This window comes from Rhinatrema bivittatum, chromosome 3 (genome assembly GCF_901001135.1).
Source record: "Rhinatrema bivittatum chromosome 3, aRhiBiv1.1, whole genome shotgun sequence".
NCBI classification, from domain to species: domain Eukaryota; kingdom Metazoa; phylum Chordata; class Amphibia; order Gymnophiona; family Rhinatrematidae; genus Rhinatrema; species Rhinatrema bivittatum.
The window spans coordinates 253,482,399-253,497,595 of NC_042617.1; the positions used below are offsets into that span (position 1 = coordinate 253,482,399).

Genomic DNA, 15,197 nt, shown 5'->3' on the forward strand with positions numbered 1-15,197 from the left:
AGCAAGAAGCAGCTGACTAGTCTGAGCTTTCTGACCCCCAGGAAGAGAGAGGTGCCCAATGACAGGTAACAGGTTGGAGATAGAAGATCAGTGCCGTAGTCCCTAACTGACCGACCGAACCTACGGCAGGGGCTTCTTGACTGGGATGTGTGCGGTGACAAGAGTTTATGGTGAAACCATTGATAGCGTTGCACGCAAGGATTCAAGAGGGGAATGTGAGCCTGGTGGAAAACTCTAGAAGGCCATACTCTTGTCCATGTGTCAGGTGACATGCAAAAAAACAGCACTGGGGTAGGCATGCGCTCAAGTGTTTATAAGGTCAGCACGTATAGAGAGCTATGATTACCATAAAAAGGCACACAGGATGTAATGGGTGGATAGCAAAGAAAGATATAAAATAGTGATAAAAGAGGAAATAAACAACTGGCATTTTGGTTTGTTATGATAGGCAGAGCTTCAGAGCAGTATCCCCAGTCCCTCAGAAAATTATAGAGAAATTGTATATGCTTTATGAGCCAATTTTTCTTTTGCTTCTTTACTCCTCTTGCAATTAATAAATACAATTGATTTTTTAAATTTATACTGTCTGCCCGTTTGTAATTAACAAATGGGGTAGGGTTACACAAACATCTCAAATAGAGGTCAATGCCAAAAGACAGATAATCAGGCACCTTTGAACAACTTTAACTGACAATGCTGTACCAGCTTCTATAGAAAAAAAATACAATATATTTTAGCCCAAAACATTTAAGATTTAGTAAATCCAAATTTATCAGCAAACACCATCTTGCAGAGCAATTGCCCTTCCAGAGCAGGTAGCATTGGGGTGGATTTTACAAGGGTTACGCGCGGAAATCCTGAGGAGTTTTGCGCGTAGCCGCTCCTGCGCGCGGAAATCCTTGAGGAGTTTTGCGCGTAACCACTCCTGCACGCGCTGAGCCTATTTTGCATAGGTCCGACGATGCGCGCAAGCCCCGGGACACGCGTATGTCCCAGGGCTTTGTGAAAGCGGCGGGGAGGGGGCGGGGCAGGATTACTTTTATCTTGTAAATTACGCGTGCCGGCCAGCTGCCGGCGCATGATCTCCCGGCACAGCCGCTGTGCCAGAGGCCTCGATCCCGCCCCTGCCCCGCCCCCATCCCTTTCACAAAGTCCCAGGACATACGCGCGTCCTGGGGCTTGTGCGCGTCGCCGGGCCTATGCAAAATAGGCCCGGCGACGCGCACAGGAGCGGTTAAGCATGTAAATCCTGAGTATTTACGCGTGTAACCCTTTTAAAATCCGCCCCTTTGTTTTTAACTTATCAGTTATGATGTTTAATGGAGCATAAATTTGATTTTCTCTCTATCTAATTTTTTTTCTTAATTTTTTAAATCTAAACTGTACTGTCTTATATTGAATCGTTGCTTTTTTTCTATTTGTGGGCTGTATGCTTACATTTTCGCACTGTTATTAATGTCATCCAGTGTAGAATTATTTTGTTCTTAGGTTTATTTTTTTGTTTTGTATTTATTTTCAAGTATGTGCTTAATGTATCAAATTGAAATGCAAATAAAAAAGCAAATAAAAACATGCAGAATAACATAATTATGGTATTGCTTTTTAATGCTAGATAATTGCAGTCATGCTTTGCACATCCAATGAAATCAACCCTTTTGCCCATAGAAACACAGATTATTTTTGCTAGGAATGCATGCAAAATGAGAAAAAGTTGTTGCGTGGGTTAGAAGAAGATTTTTCATTTTCCAGCTGGTTTGCAGGAACTTTTCAAAAGATTTTCTACGTTGAGCCATGGCTGTTCCAGAATTTCAAAATGGCACACAAATATCTGTAAGATGAACCAAAAAAGTTTATTTATTTTTATACCAACATTTGATCTCAATTGAGATACCACACCAGTTTACATTCAGGTACTGTAGGTATTTCTCTATCTCCAGAGGGCTTACAATCTAAGTTTTTGTACCTGCTGCAATGTAGGGTAAAGTGACTTGCCCAAGGGCACAAGGAGCAACAGTAGAAGTCAAACCTTGGTCTCCTGGTTTACAGTCCACTACTCTAACCACTAGGCTATTCTCTATTTATGAAACATACTTCTCTATTTATGAGGGCAATTTCCAAACTGTGAGGTGATCAACTCTAGTCCTTAAGATCCACAAACAGGCCTGGTTTTCAAGATATCCAGAATGCAAATTTATTTCATGCATATCCATTGTGGATATCCTGAAAACTGGACCTTTTTATGACTCAGGAGGACCAGAGTTGGTCATCCCAGGCCTAGACACAAAATCTGTGGTTACTTGGTACCCCTGAAACTTGTACCTAATTTTTATCCGACTAACTAGCTGAGCCACACAGCAGGGACAGCTCAAGGCAATCTACTACCTGAGGCGAGGGATGATATGGTGTTCCTCTGCTCGCCCCCCCCCCCCACTCCCTCTTGTTCCATCTCCCCTTACACCCCCTGCCCCCTCCCCCCTCACACATACACTGTCATATACACACACATATATACTCATACACACACACAACCTCTCTCACACACACTGACACACTCTCAGGCTCTAAGACCCTCCCTCTCCTCCCACCCCCTACACATAAGCTCTTACTCCCCCGGATTCTCTCATACACACACGCTTTCACTCTCGTTGGCTTCCTCACATACACACATACACCCAGGCAAGCTCCCATTCATTCTGACACCGCTTACCCTCACCCTCCAAGCATGCACACATTCATTCTCAAACACCAACACAGACCCCAGGCAGGCACCAAATCATTCTCTCTCTCTTACAACACACACACACACACACACACCCAAGCAGGCACCCATTTTCTCACAGACAGACTCCAATAAGGCACCCATTCATTCACCCACCCACACCCAAGCAGTTACAAATACACACCCACACCCAGGCTCTCTCCCCCCCTCCCCCAACACACACAGGCCCGATCCGCTCATTGGTAACCCTGAGCAGCAGGATTTGCCTTTTTCGAGATGTCATCTGCTACGTGGGTCTCGCGGCAGCAGGGGATGTTGTTGGGAGAATGTGGGCCCAGTCTCATGGCAGCGGGAGATGATGAATCGCATTTCTCCCGATGTCATCTCCTGCTGTTATGGGTCCGGCGGCAGCAGAAGAGGATGTCAGGAAAAAGAGATACCTGCTGCCTGGGTTGCCACTGAGCAGATAGGGCAGTGGTTTGGTTTATCCCTACTTGATTCGATGTTTGTCTTTGGCGACAGGGTGAGGTGGCGGTCTCAGGCGGCAGAATTTTGGAGGGGCAAAAACTGCCCCTCCAACATACTTCTACCACAGCCGCCACCTCACCCTGCTTCATGATAGAACCGCCCCTGCCGTACAGCCACTGAAAATGTACCCCATCGTTTATTACATCAGTATTTCTCAATCTTTTTGAGCCCAGAGCACACCTATAAACAAAAACGTTGTGAGGCACACCAGCCTCCACAGAACAGGCAGCCAGACAGACATAGAGAAGATAGATATGGTCAAAAGAAAAGCTTGGGAAGAACTGAAAGCCCCACCAGTGTCTCTTTCAAATTTTCAAATAAAAAAGACAGAGGGTGAAGACAAACATGAACCCATCAGAATGGTCCAGCTCCATTTATATATACAGAAGTACAGGAGAATAGAGAAGATGATTTGGTTTGGAAAGTTGGCTTGTTTATTTACTTTGGCTACCATGTGGCTGCCAGACTCCTCCACTGCTTCTGCCCTCAGAATGAGTCACATCCAGTGCTCAGTTCACATTCACCCCATCCCACTTAGCCTATGGATAAGACAGAAGTTGGAAGCACTCAAAAACAGGATGCTGTGTGTGTAGCGTGTGTGCTACAGAGCCTGGCTATCCATACCCTGCATGCCACTGATTAATTACCATCTTCCATGGCTCATGCACTAGCTAGGAAGAAGCATGCATGATTACACATGTTCATAGAAAGAGCTGCTACACGTTTAAGAGCCACAGTTAACTTCTCTTGTTGCTCTGAGGTGCTTAGAGCAGAACCCAGGTGTTGGCCTGTTTCTGAGCATCAGACAGTGGTGAATTTTCTGTGGCACATCTGAAGGCACACTGCTTGGAATAAAATCCTTACATCAATGTCCCCAGTCCTTCAAGCTGTGGAATGATTTTCCAGAGAATATGGGCAACACTGTATCAAGACTGAAGTACGTAATCCTTGATTTAAACCCACTTAAGCTCTAAGCAGACTTAAAGTATGAATGGACATGAGAGAATTATTAATTTATTTTGCAGATTTCATATTTTATTGCAATATTAGTAATTTTTATACAACGTTAGAAAAATAATTTTTAACAGTGAAACTTAAAGCCCTGAGCACAGTATAAGTGATGAAACATTGCTAAACTTTCTTTTCTAAACTGAGATTGTTCAACTACAGCTATGTAGACCCAAACCTACGTACATCAGTGAGTTTTGAATAGATGGCTAATATTTCTTCTTAGGATTCCATTTGTTTATAACCTAAATAATTAGTAATAATAGCAATTCCAATTTACCTCAGAGTCAATTGGGCAAGATGCTACGTTGTCAGTGGATCCTATCTTGCACTGTGTCTTTCCGATTTCTACATCCAATATAAATTGTACTCCAGCAACAACCTGTGGAAAATTAAAGCACGTTTGATAAGAAGATAAATCATATTGGGGCATTTCTGTAAATCATGAAAACATATTTGGGATGATTTTGAAACTGCAAGCTCATTTTCACAATGGAAACTGCCCGGGAACTTTTACTTTGAAAAGTATGGGGTTGGCAGGTGAATGCGAGTACTGTTGTACCTGTGCATTTCTCATTTTAAGGTGAATTTTCGAAGAAATGCTCAAATTAGGAGATGTGCAAGCAAATAGCACATATTCACTTAAATGCTATCTTATAAACCTCTCATATAGGCACAGCAGTAATGGTGCCTGAGTAAATTCGTTTGTATGAAAAAGAGGTGATTCAGAGCAGGGATAATATTTCCACGTCTAAGTTGCTATTTTATAAGCTGTGAAAATGTTGTGTTACCTGTCTATATTTACACCTGCTAATTACCTGGTGTAAGTGAGAATAAAATTCTTCATAGCCAAATACTGACGGGGTGAGGGGTCCGGGTAAACTGGGAAGAGTTCAGGCTGAAGAATTAAGATGGGCTTGATAACCTAGAGGAATACTAAGCAAACTGTGCTTGTTACAAAATATGAAGACTTACATAAGGATAATATGCAAATAAAATGTGCATGGGTAAATGAATAAAATTAGCAGCACAAGCACTTGTGTGCAGGAGAATTATGCCATTTGTCGGGATAAATTTTGACTTCTCTGGCTAAGTCATTTAGCCAGCCAGATTAGTTTGAGAAAGCTTCTTATCTGGCTATGTTGAACATACATGCTGCATATCTTTTAGATACGTGAGCATGTTGTTATGTAGATTGAAGCCTATTTTACATACCGTGTGCACATTCGCACGTACGATATAAAATACATGAGCCTGACCTTGTGCGTTCATGTGTATAGGGGCACGACCGTGTGTGTTTTAAAGTTATCCTCACTGCCTTAAAGCATGTGCAATCAAATCCCTGTACATATTTAACCTACTCCAACCTAACCCCACCCTTTATTAATGCAGTTTAATGTATGCATGCTGTTTCACAATGCACATGATTTTACCGGCAATAAGGGGGGAGGAAGAGATTTTAAAATGCTGTTTATATGTAGGTACATAGACATTTACTCAGGTAAAAACTTGAAAATTGCCCTCATTATCATGCTGTAAAGATGGGCTGATTCAAGTTTAATATTAAATGATATGGTATTTGGACACCAAGGTCTTTGTTGTTTAGGATTCATTTTCATTTCTTCATTCTGTACCCTGGATCTTGAGATGGCCTTCAGATCAAAAATTGCCTGTTTTTGGCTATATTTAATGGTTAAGAACTGATCAGTGTGGTGACTCCCTGTATGCATGTATGTAACATAGTAAGAGAATATTTTATGGAAGAAGACGACCATCTGGTCCATCCAGTCTGACTAGTTATTCTGTTCATGCTGCTAAGAACATAAGAAATTCCATGCTGGGTCCGACCAAGAACTATAGAGCCCATCGCTCTGTCTCCGACAGTGGCCAGATCGGGTCACAAGTACCCATTAGTTCCCAGTGAAACTATTTCTTGCATCACAATCCCAGGGATAAGCGCTGGCTTTCTCAAGTCTCCCTGGCTAATAATTGTTTATGGACTTTTCCTTCAGGAACTTTTCCAATCCTCATTTGAACCCCACTATCTTAGTTGCATTGACCACATCCTTCATCAACATTTTTCATAACTTGATTGTGCGCTGAGTGAAAAAAACAAATCCTTTGATATGTTTTCAATCTGCCAGTTCCCAGTTCTAGTGTTGAAAGGATAAATAATTGTTTCCTATTTACCTATTCCACCCCCTCATAATTTTGTAAATTTCATTCATTTCCCATCTCAGTCATCTCTTTTCCAAGCTAGAGAGCCATAATCTGATTATCCTTTCTCCATAAGGGAGCCTTTCCATCCCTTTATAATTGTTATCGCCCTTCTCTGTACCTTTTCTCTGCCTGCTATATCTTTTTTGAGATGGGGTGACCAGAGCTGCACACAGTACTCAAGGTGCAGTCACTCCCTGGGTCTGAGCAAGGCCATTATGATATTCTCAGAAGCGCCAGTTAATACCCTTAACAGAAAGCATGAGTAACCTGCATGGAGTGGCAGTTACTACTATGAGCAACTTGCGAGGCAGGAATGGATCATTTGGTCTTTATCTGCCATCATTGCTATGTTACTATGTTACTATTCCTTTCCATATAAGTCCTAACAATCTATTTGCCTTTTTGACTGCAGCTGCATACTGAGCTGAAGATTTCATGGTATAGGCCATGAGAACTCTGAAGTCCTTTCCCTAGCTGGAGACCCCTAACTCAGAACCCAGCACCGTGTACTTGTAGTCAGGATTATTTTTCCCAACATGCAACTCTTTGCACTTGTCCACATTAAATTGCATTTGCCATTTAGAAGCTCACAAGGTACTTCTGAAGTGCTTCACAATTCACTGCCATTTTAATGACTCAAAACAATTTTGTGATATCTGTATATCTGTTCATCTCACTTGTTCCTTTCTCCAGATCATTTATGAATATGCTAAATAGCACAGGTCCCCATACAGACCCTGGGGCATGCCACTAATGATCTTTCAAGAAAACTGACAATTTAGTCCTACCCTCTGTTTCTTGTCTTTTTTTCTGGTTACCAATCCAAAATTCTGAACTGTCTTATTTTATGATCTCCCAATTTCTTGAGGAGTATCTCATTAGGGACTTTGTCAAATACCTATTGAATATCTAACTACAATATATTAACTGGCTCATAGTTGTTTGCATGTTTATTTACAACCGCTAAAGCATCTAGTAAATTGGTGTGGCAAGTACTATGTACAATTCTGTTCACCGCATCTCAAAAAAGATATAGTTGCACTGGCAAAGATACAGAGAAGGGCAACCAAAATGATAAAGGGGATGGAACAGCTCCCCTATGAGGAAATGCTAAAGAGGTTAGGGCTGTTCAGCTTGGAGAAGAGACGGCTGAGGGGGGATATGATAGAGGTGTTTAAGATCATGAGAGGTCTAGAACGGGTAAATGTGAATCAGTTATTTACTCTTTCGGATAGTAGAAGGACTAAGGGGCACTCCATGAAGTTAGTAAGTGACACAATTAAAACTAATTGGAGAAAACACTTTTTCACTCAATGTACAATTAAGCCCTGGAATTTGTTGCCAGAGGATGTGGTTATTCCAGTTAGTGTAGCTGGGTTTAAAAAAGGTTTGGATAGGTTCTTCTAGGAGAAGTCCATTACCTGCTATTAATCAAGTTGACTTAGGGCCAGATTTTCAAAGGGTTACATGCGCCAGGCCTATTTTAAAAAGGCTTGGCGACGTGTGTAAAGCCCCGGGAAGCGTGTAAGTCCCGGGGCTTTACAAAAGGGGTGGTCCGGGGGCGGGGTGTGGGCAGGGCGGGACTGTCTGGGGGCAGAGCAGGGGCAGGGCCAGAGGCCTCCGACAGAGCAGTCATTGCCGCTGTGTCAGAGGATCGCGTGCTGGCAGGCTGCCAGCAAGTGCAAAAAGGAAGACAAGAGTCAAGGGGAGGGGGTTTAGAGTAGGGCTAGGGGGGGAAAGGTTAGGGGAAGGGGTGGAAAGGTGAGGTTAGGGGGAGGGAACGGAGGAAGGCAGCATGGCTTGGCGCACGCAAGGTGCACAACTGTGCACCCCCTTGTGCGCGCTGACCCCGGATTTTATAACATGTGCACACAGGTAGCACGCTCACATGTAGGCCAAACACGCTTCTTTTAAAATCTACCCCATAGGGAATAGTCACTGCTATTACTGGCATCAGTAGCTTGGGATCTACTTAATGTTTGGGTACTTGCCAGGTTCTTGTGGCCTGGATTGGCCACTGTTGGAAACAGGATGCTGGGCTTGATGGACCCTTGGTTTGACCCAGTATGGAAATTTCTTATGTTCTTAAGACTTCCCTTTGCAAAACTCATGTTGATTAGCCCCATTAAACTACGTCTATCTATGTGGTCAGTCATTTTACTTTTAAGAATAGCTTTGACTTTTTTTGCCAGCTTAGATGTGAGGGTCACAGGTCTATAGTTTCCTGGATCACCCCTGGAGCCATTTTTAAAAATTGGTGTCACTTTGGCTACCCTCCAGTTTTTTGGTACCTTGGCTTTTTTTAAAAGAAAGATTGTAAATCACAGAAAGAGATCTGCAATTTCACTTTTAAGTTCCTTTAGAACTCTGGGGTTAATATTTTCTGGTCCTGGTGATTTGTTATTTTTTAGTTTGTCAATCTGAGTTATTAAATCCTCCAGTTTCATAGTGATTGCAGCTAGTTGCTCAGTCATCACCATCAAAAAATATTTCTGGTGTAGGTATGACCACCCCTTTTACTGCTTGGTCATCTAGTGGCCTAGCTGACTCCCTAACAGGCCAGAGAAACTACTTTGAATAAGGATTTCATTAAATCCTTGCAAATTTATCCAAAAGTGTCTAAAAAACAGAAGTTAGGGCATCCCAAAGGAGTGATTCCAATAAAAGCAAAAGTAGTCCATGTGCCTATAAGTAAAGAACCACCTGAGTTAAAAGATTCCAAAACATCCCTGTCAGCCGATAAACAGGTTGTTAATACCAAGAAAAAACATACTTTGAAATGTCTGTATGGCAATGCCAGAAGTCTAAGAAGTAAGATGGGAGAGTTAGTGTACAGCACTGAATCAAGAAATAGACATAACTGGAATCTCAGAGATATGGTAGAAAGAGGATAACCAATGGGACAGTGTTATACCAGGGTATAAATTATACTGCAATGATAGGATGGATTAACTTGGGGGAGAGGTAGAGCTTTATTTTCAAGATGGCATAAAGTTCAACAAGATGAAGATCCTACAAGAGACTAAATGCTCATTCGATACTTTATTTGTAGAAATCCTATGTGTTTTGATGAAGAATATAGCGATAGAATACTCCCATCCACCTGGACAAATTGATAAGATGGATGATGAAACAGTAACAGAAATAAGGGAAGCTAAACAATTTGGCAATGCAGTAATAATGGGAAATTTAAATTATCCCAATTTTGACTGAGTAATGGTAACATCAGGACGTGATAGAGAGAGATAAAGTTACTGGAAGGAATAAACAACTGCTTCATGGCACAACTGGTTCAGAAATCAACGAGAGAGGGAACTATTTGGATCTAATTCTTAGTGGAACTCAGGATTTGGTGAGAGAGGTAACGGTGGTGGGGACACTTGGTAACAGTGATCATAACATGATCCAATTTGAATTAATGACTGGATATGAAAAATAATTAAAACTACAGCTCTAGCACTAAACAGCAACATTTATTTATTTGATTTATATTCCACTTTTGGGTACTTCAAAATGGATTACATTCAGGTACTCTAGGTATTTCCTTATCCCCAGTGTACTTTCAATCTAAAGGGAGAATTTGATAGAATGAGGAAGATAGAAAGAAACTGAAAAGTACAGCTATAAAGGTTAAGATTGTACTACAGGCGTGGACAATGTTTAAATGTACCATTCTAGAAGCGTAGTCCAGACCTATGGCTCACATTAAGAAAGGTGAAAAGAGGGCCAAACACCTGCAGGCTTAGTTAAAAGGTGAAGAGAAAGAGGATATTTTAGCCAAAACATTCTTCCTTAAAAATTGGAAGAAGGATCCAGCTGAAAAAGATAGGAAATAGCATAAGCATTGGAAAGTTTATTATAAACCAATGATAAGAGAGGCTGAAAGACAATTTGAAAAGAAGTTGGCCGTAGAAGGAAAAATTGATAATAAAATATTTTAAAAATATAACCGAAGCAGGAACCATGCAAGGGAGTCGTTTGGATCATTAGATGATCGAAGGGTTAAAGGAGCACTTGGGGAAGATAAGGTCATTGTGGAAAGACTAATGAAATCTGCTTTGGTGTTTACTAATGAAGATGTTGGAGAGATGCCCATTCCAGAGATGGTTTTCAAAGGTGATGATTCAGATGATCTGAACCAAATCATAGTGAACCTGGAAGATGTAGTAGGCCAAATTGACCAACTGAAGAGTAGTAAAGCATCTGGACCAAATGGTGTGCACCCCAGAGTTCTGGAATAACTAAAAAAAATGAAATTTCAAAACTATTACTAGTAATTTATAACCTATCATAATTTATAACCTATCATTAAAATTGTCCATTGTACGTGAAGACTGGAAGGTAGCCAATAGAGATGTGAATCGTGTGATCGATCGTCTTAACGATTGATTTCGGCTGGGAGGGGGAGGGAATTGGATCGTCGCAGTTTGGGTTTTTTAAATATCGTGTAAATCGTGTAAATCATGTAAATCGAAAAACGGCACACTAAAACATCCCTAAAACCCACCCCGACCCTTTAAAATAAATCCCCCACCCTCCCGAACCCCCCAAAAATGCCTTAAATTACCTGGGGTCCAGAGGAAGGGTCCCGGTGTGATCTTTTACTCACGGACCTCCGGTGCATTGTAGAAATGGCGCCGGCCCTACCTTTGACCTGTCATATGACAGGGCAAAGCTAGCGCCGGCGCCATTTTGTTTTTTTGTCCCCCGACGGCAGGAGCGTAGGAGATTGCTCCCGGACCCCCGCTGGACTTTTGGCAAGTCGGACCCCCCGCCATTTTCCCGGTCCGGGGGTCCGGGAAAATGGCGCTGTATGGCCGGCGCCATTTTCCATACGGAAAAACGATTCACGTGCAGGAAGTCGTTCCCGGACCCCCGCTGGACTTTTGGCAAGTCTTATGGGGGTCAGGAGGCCCCCCCAAGCTGGCCAAAAGTCCCTGGGGGTCCAGCGGGGGTCCGGGAGCGATCTCCTACGCTCCTGACGTCGGGGGACAAAAAACAAAATGGTGCTGGCGCTACCTTTGACCTGTCATATGACAAGACAAAGGTAGCGCCGGCGCCATTTCTACAATGCACCGGAGGTCCGAGAGTAAAAGATCACACCGGGACCCTTCCTCTGGACCCCAGGTAATTTAAGGCATTTTGGGGGGGTTCGGGAGGGTGGGGGATTTATTTTAAAGGGTCGGGGTGGGTTTTAGGGTTGTTTTAGTGTGCCGGTTTTCCCGCCCTCCCCCTTCCCCTCCCCCTTCCCCCGATTTACGATTTTTTGACGATAAATCAGGGGAATTGTTATTGTATCGCGGCTCTAACGATTTTTGACGATTTAAAATATATCGGACGATATTTTAAATCGTCAAAAAACGATTCACATCCCTAGTAGCCAATGTAACTCCAATTATTAAAAAACACTCCAGGGGTGATCCAGGAAACTATAGACTGGTGACCCTGGCTTCAGTCCAGGAAATATCATGGAAACTATTCTAAAAAACAAAAAGACAGAATGTAAGGATTGACATGGTTTAATGTGTCACAGCAGCATGGATTTACCCAAGAGAAGTCTTGCCTCACAAATATGCTACTTTTTTTGAAGGGGTTAATAAACATGTGCATAAAGGTGAGCCTGCAAATGTGGTGTATTTAGATTTTCAGAAAGCATTTGACAAAGTTCCCCTTGACTGGCTTCTAAGAAAATTTAAAAGTCATGGTATAGGAGGCAAAGTACTTTTGTGGGTCCTAAACTGGTTAAAAGGAAATAGCGAGTAGGATAAATGGTCAGTTTTCTCAGTGGAGATAGGAAAATATTGGAGTGCCTCAGGGTCTGTACTTGGACCAGTGCTTTTTAATTTATTTATAAATGATCTGGAAAGGGGAACAATGAGTGAGTTGATCAGATTTGCAGATGATACAAAATTATTCTGTGTAGTTAAATCACAGGTGGATAGTGATAAATTGCAGGAGGACATTGTGAGACTAGAATATTGGACATCCAAATGGCAGATGAAATTTAATGTGGATAAGTGCAACATGATGGATATAGGGAAAAATAACCTGTGCTGTAGTTACAAGATGTTAGGTTTCATGTTACATTTAGGTGTAATAGTGGACATTACATTGAAATTGTTGTCTCAGTGTGATGCGGCAGTTAAAAAAGCAAACAGAATGTTAGGAATTAGGAGGGGAATGGTGAATAAAGCAGAGACTATCATAATGCCTCTGTATCACTCCATGATAAAACTATCCCTTGAGTACTGGGTTGTTATGTTTGCAGCATCTCAAAAAAGATAGATACACGGCAGAAGAAACAGAGAAGGGTGACCAAAATGATAAAGGGGATGAAATGGCTCCCCTATGAGGAAAGGCTAAGGAGGTTAGGGCTGTTCAGCTTGGAGAAGAGTAGGCTGAGGGGGGATATGATAGAGGTCTATAAAATCATGAGAGGACTAGAATGGTTAATGTAAAGTGGTTGTTTACTCCTGCCTATAATACAAGGATTGGGGGTATGCCATGAAGTTAGCAAGTAGCCCATTTAAAACAAATTGAAGAAAATTATTTTTCACTCAATGCTTTATTAAGCTCTGAAATTTGTTGCCAGAAAATATGTTTAATGCAGTCAGCTTATCTGAGTTTAAGAAAGGTTTGGACAACTTCCTGGAGGAGAAGTCCATAAACGGCTATTAATCAAGCTGATTTAGGAAATAACCAATGCTTATTACTGTCATTAGTATCAAGGGATCTTTTTAATGTTTGTTTGGGTTCTTGCCCGGTATCCTGGATTGGCCACTGTTATAAACAGGACACTGGTCTTGATGTAACCTTGTTCTGACTCAGTATAACAACTTCTTATGTTCTTGTATTCTTAAATTTGGTCAGACCCAGCATGGTACATTCTATGTTCTTATGAGAATAACAAGGACATATTATCTTTCTTTCCTGGTAGGAAGATATGTTATGCCTAGGATTATTCAGAATTTTTCCTACTCATTATTCTCTAGGAAGTCTTTCATTTTCTCTGCCAGTTTTGGGAAATGTTCATCAATGTGATTTTCATTTTTGGGGATTAGCTTCTGTGTATGCAATGATGTAAAAGATTTGCACATGCAAGGATATGTAGTGCGCATGGAGTACTGTGAAATAGAACTCTGAAGGAGAATAAAGAAAATAATTGTAATTACATAAGAACATAAAAACATAAGAACATGCCATACTGGGTCAGACCAAGGGTCCATCAAGCCCAGCATCCTGTTTCTAACAGTGGCCAAGCCAGGCCATAAGAACCTGGCAAGTACCCAAAAACTAAGTCTATTCTATGTTACTGTTGATAGTAATAGCAGTGGCTATTTTCTAAGTCAACTGTACAGAACTGATGAGAAAGAGGAAAACTGGTAAAGGAAGTTATTGTTTAGAAATGAATATCGGACATTTTGAAACAAACAAGAACATAATTCCATTACAATCTAACTGTACCTGTGATTGTGCTGATACAACTTTCACGACTTTGTAGAGATATCCATTTCCTGACTTTTCACTGTATGCGTTCACTGCAAAACGAGCAGCTTTCTGTACCTCAGGGCTGTCAGGATCAATGTTTATTGGTGCTCCAGGCATATCTACAGAATAAGAGAGAACAGAGAAAGAGAGAATGACACTGAGACACAGCCAGAGGTTTGCCATGATTTCACTAGTAGTAGAACGATGCGCTACTGTGCAGCAGTGATAGAAAAGGAAAGGTGAAAGAACAGGAGTTAGTTTGTGGCTTAAATACTGTATGAAGACATTTACTAGCCAAAGCAAACACCCTGAAATCTGATTAGAAAAATAAGCATTGCTTATTATTGAAAGGGGCCTTATGTTTGTAGAAAGTATTGCAATAATTACTTTAAAAGATATTATCAGATATGATAAGCCCATGAATAAGTATGCTCTCATGCAGGACACATTGCTTCATGCATTTGATAATGAAAAGATCTCATTCTAATATTGCATGTTGTTGACATTTTATAATATTAATCTGAAAGAATTGCTGCAATGAGCAAATATTTTCATTGGGAGTATTTAATAATAATAATAATAATAATAATAATAATAATAAAAGTGATAATGAATAGTAAAAGAGGAATTTATGATAATAATATGTTTCTAATAATTAAATCACACAAAATTTAAAGGTAACTCTGCACACAAACTGATTTTGAAGTATTTGAGTAATTACTAACTGGATATGAATTACTAACTGGATATGAAAGGAAGAAGCTACTTACCCTTAAAAGGATGTGCATAATTAAACCAGGGCCTGAGGTCTTGAACATAGACCGAACCAAAGTACAGGCCTCAAGCAACACAAAGATGGAGTCTTCAGCCATGTGATGGCCTTATAGTTTCCCTTTTTAAGACTGAAAAACTACACAGCGAGAAGAAATTGCAATTGCTCTGTCAAACTTCCGTCTACAACTCGCAATTGGCTAGCTCCCTCTGGACACACAAACTTGCTAAACAAGACCAAAAAAATTATTTTCATTTCATTCATTTCTTTGGGATCCATATTCATTTCATTAGTTTCAATACAAAAAAATATTTTCATTTATTCATTTCATTCATTTTCCATTAAGACGTATGGGAGAATTATTACAGTCTATAATAGGCTCTAGAACAGTGAATTTTATATCATTTGTAATGAAACTTGGGAGAAGAATCCATCAAAAGTGGGAAAGAGCACCAAGGTACT

General features: G+C 41.0%; 1 protein-coding gene across 1 annotated transcript; it reads right to left on the bottom strand.

Moving 5' to 3' along the window:
• Positions 1 to 1,587: 1,587 nt before the first annotated feature.
• On the bottom strand, positions 1,588 to 14,208 carry LOC115087368 (cystatin-like). Its single transcript, XM_029594484.1, has 3 exons — positions 13,940 to 14,208; positions 4,536 to 4,637; positions 1,588 to 1,828 (listed from the first exon to the last, which is right to left on the bottom strand). The coding sequence occupies exons 1-3, from the start codon at positions 14,144 to 14,146 to the stop codon at positions 1,739 to 1,741; spliced, it is 399 nt and encodes a 132-aa protein (XP_029450344.1). The 5' UTR covers positions 14,147 to 14,208; the 3' UTR covers positions 1,588 to 1,738.
• Between the last annotated feature and the right edge of the window lie 989 nt (positions 14,209 to 15,197).

What these genes read in the sequence shown, in the direction of transcription:
- LOC115087368 (XM_029594484.1), bottom strand. Translation starts at nt 14,146, where the DNA reads ATGGCAAACCTCTGGCTGTGTCTCAGTGTCATTCTCTCTTTCTCTGTT. An exon ending in TTGTATCAGCACAATCACAG is followed by an intron (nt 4,638 to 13,939) that starts GTACAGTTAGAT and finishes AATTTTCCACAG; the next exon opens with GTTGTTGCTGGAGTACAATT. An exon ending in CTTGCCCAATTGACTCTGAG is followed by an intron (nt 1,829 to 4,535) that starts GTAAATTGGAAT and finishes TTCATCTTACAG; the next exon opens with ATATTTGTGTGCCATTTTGA.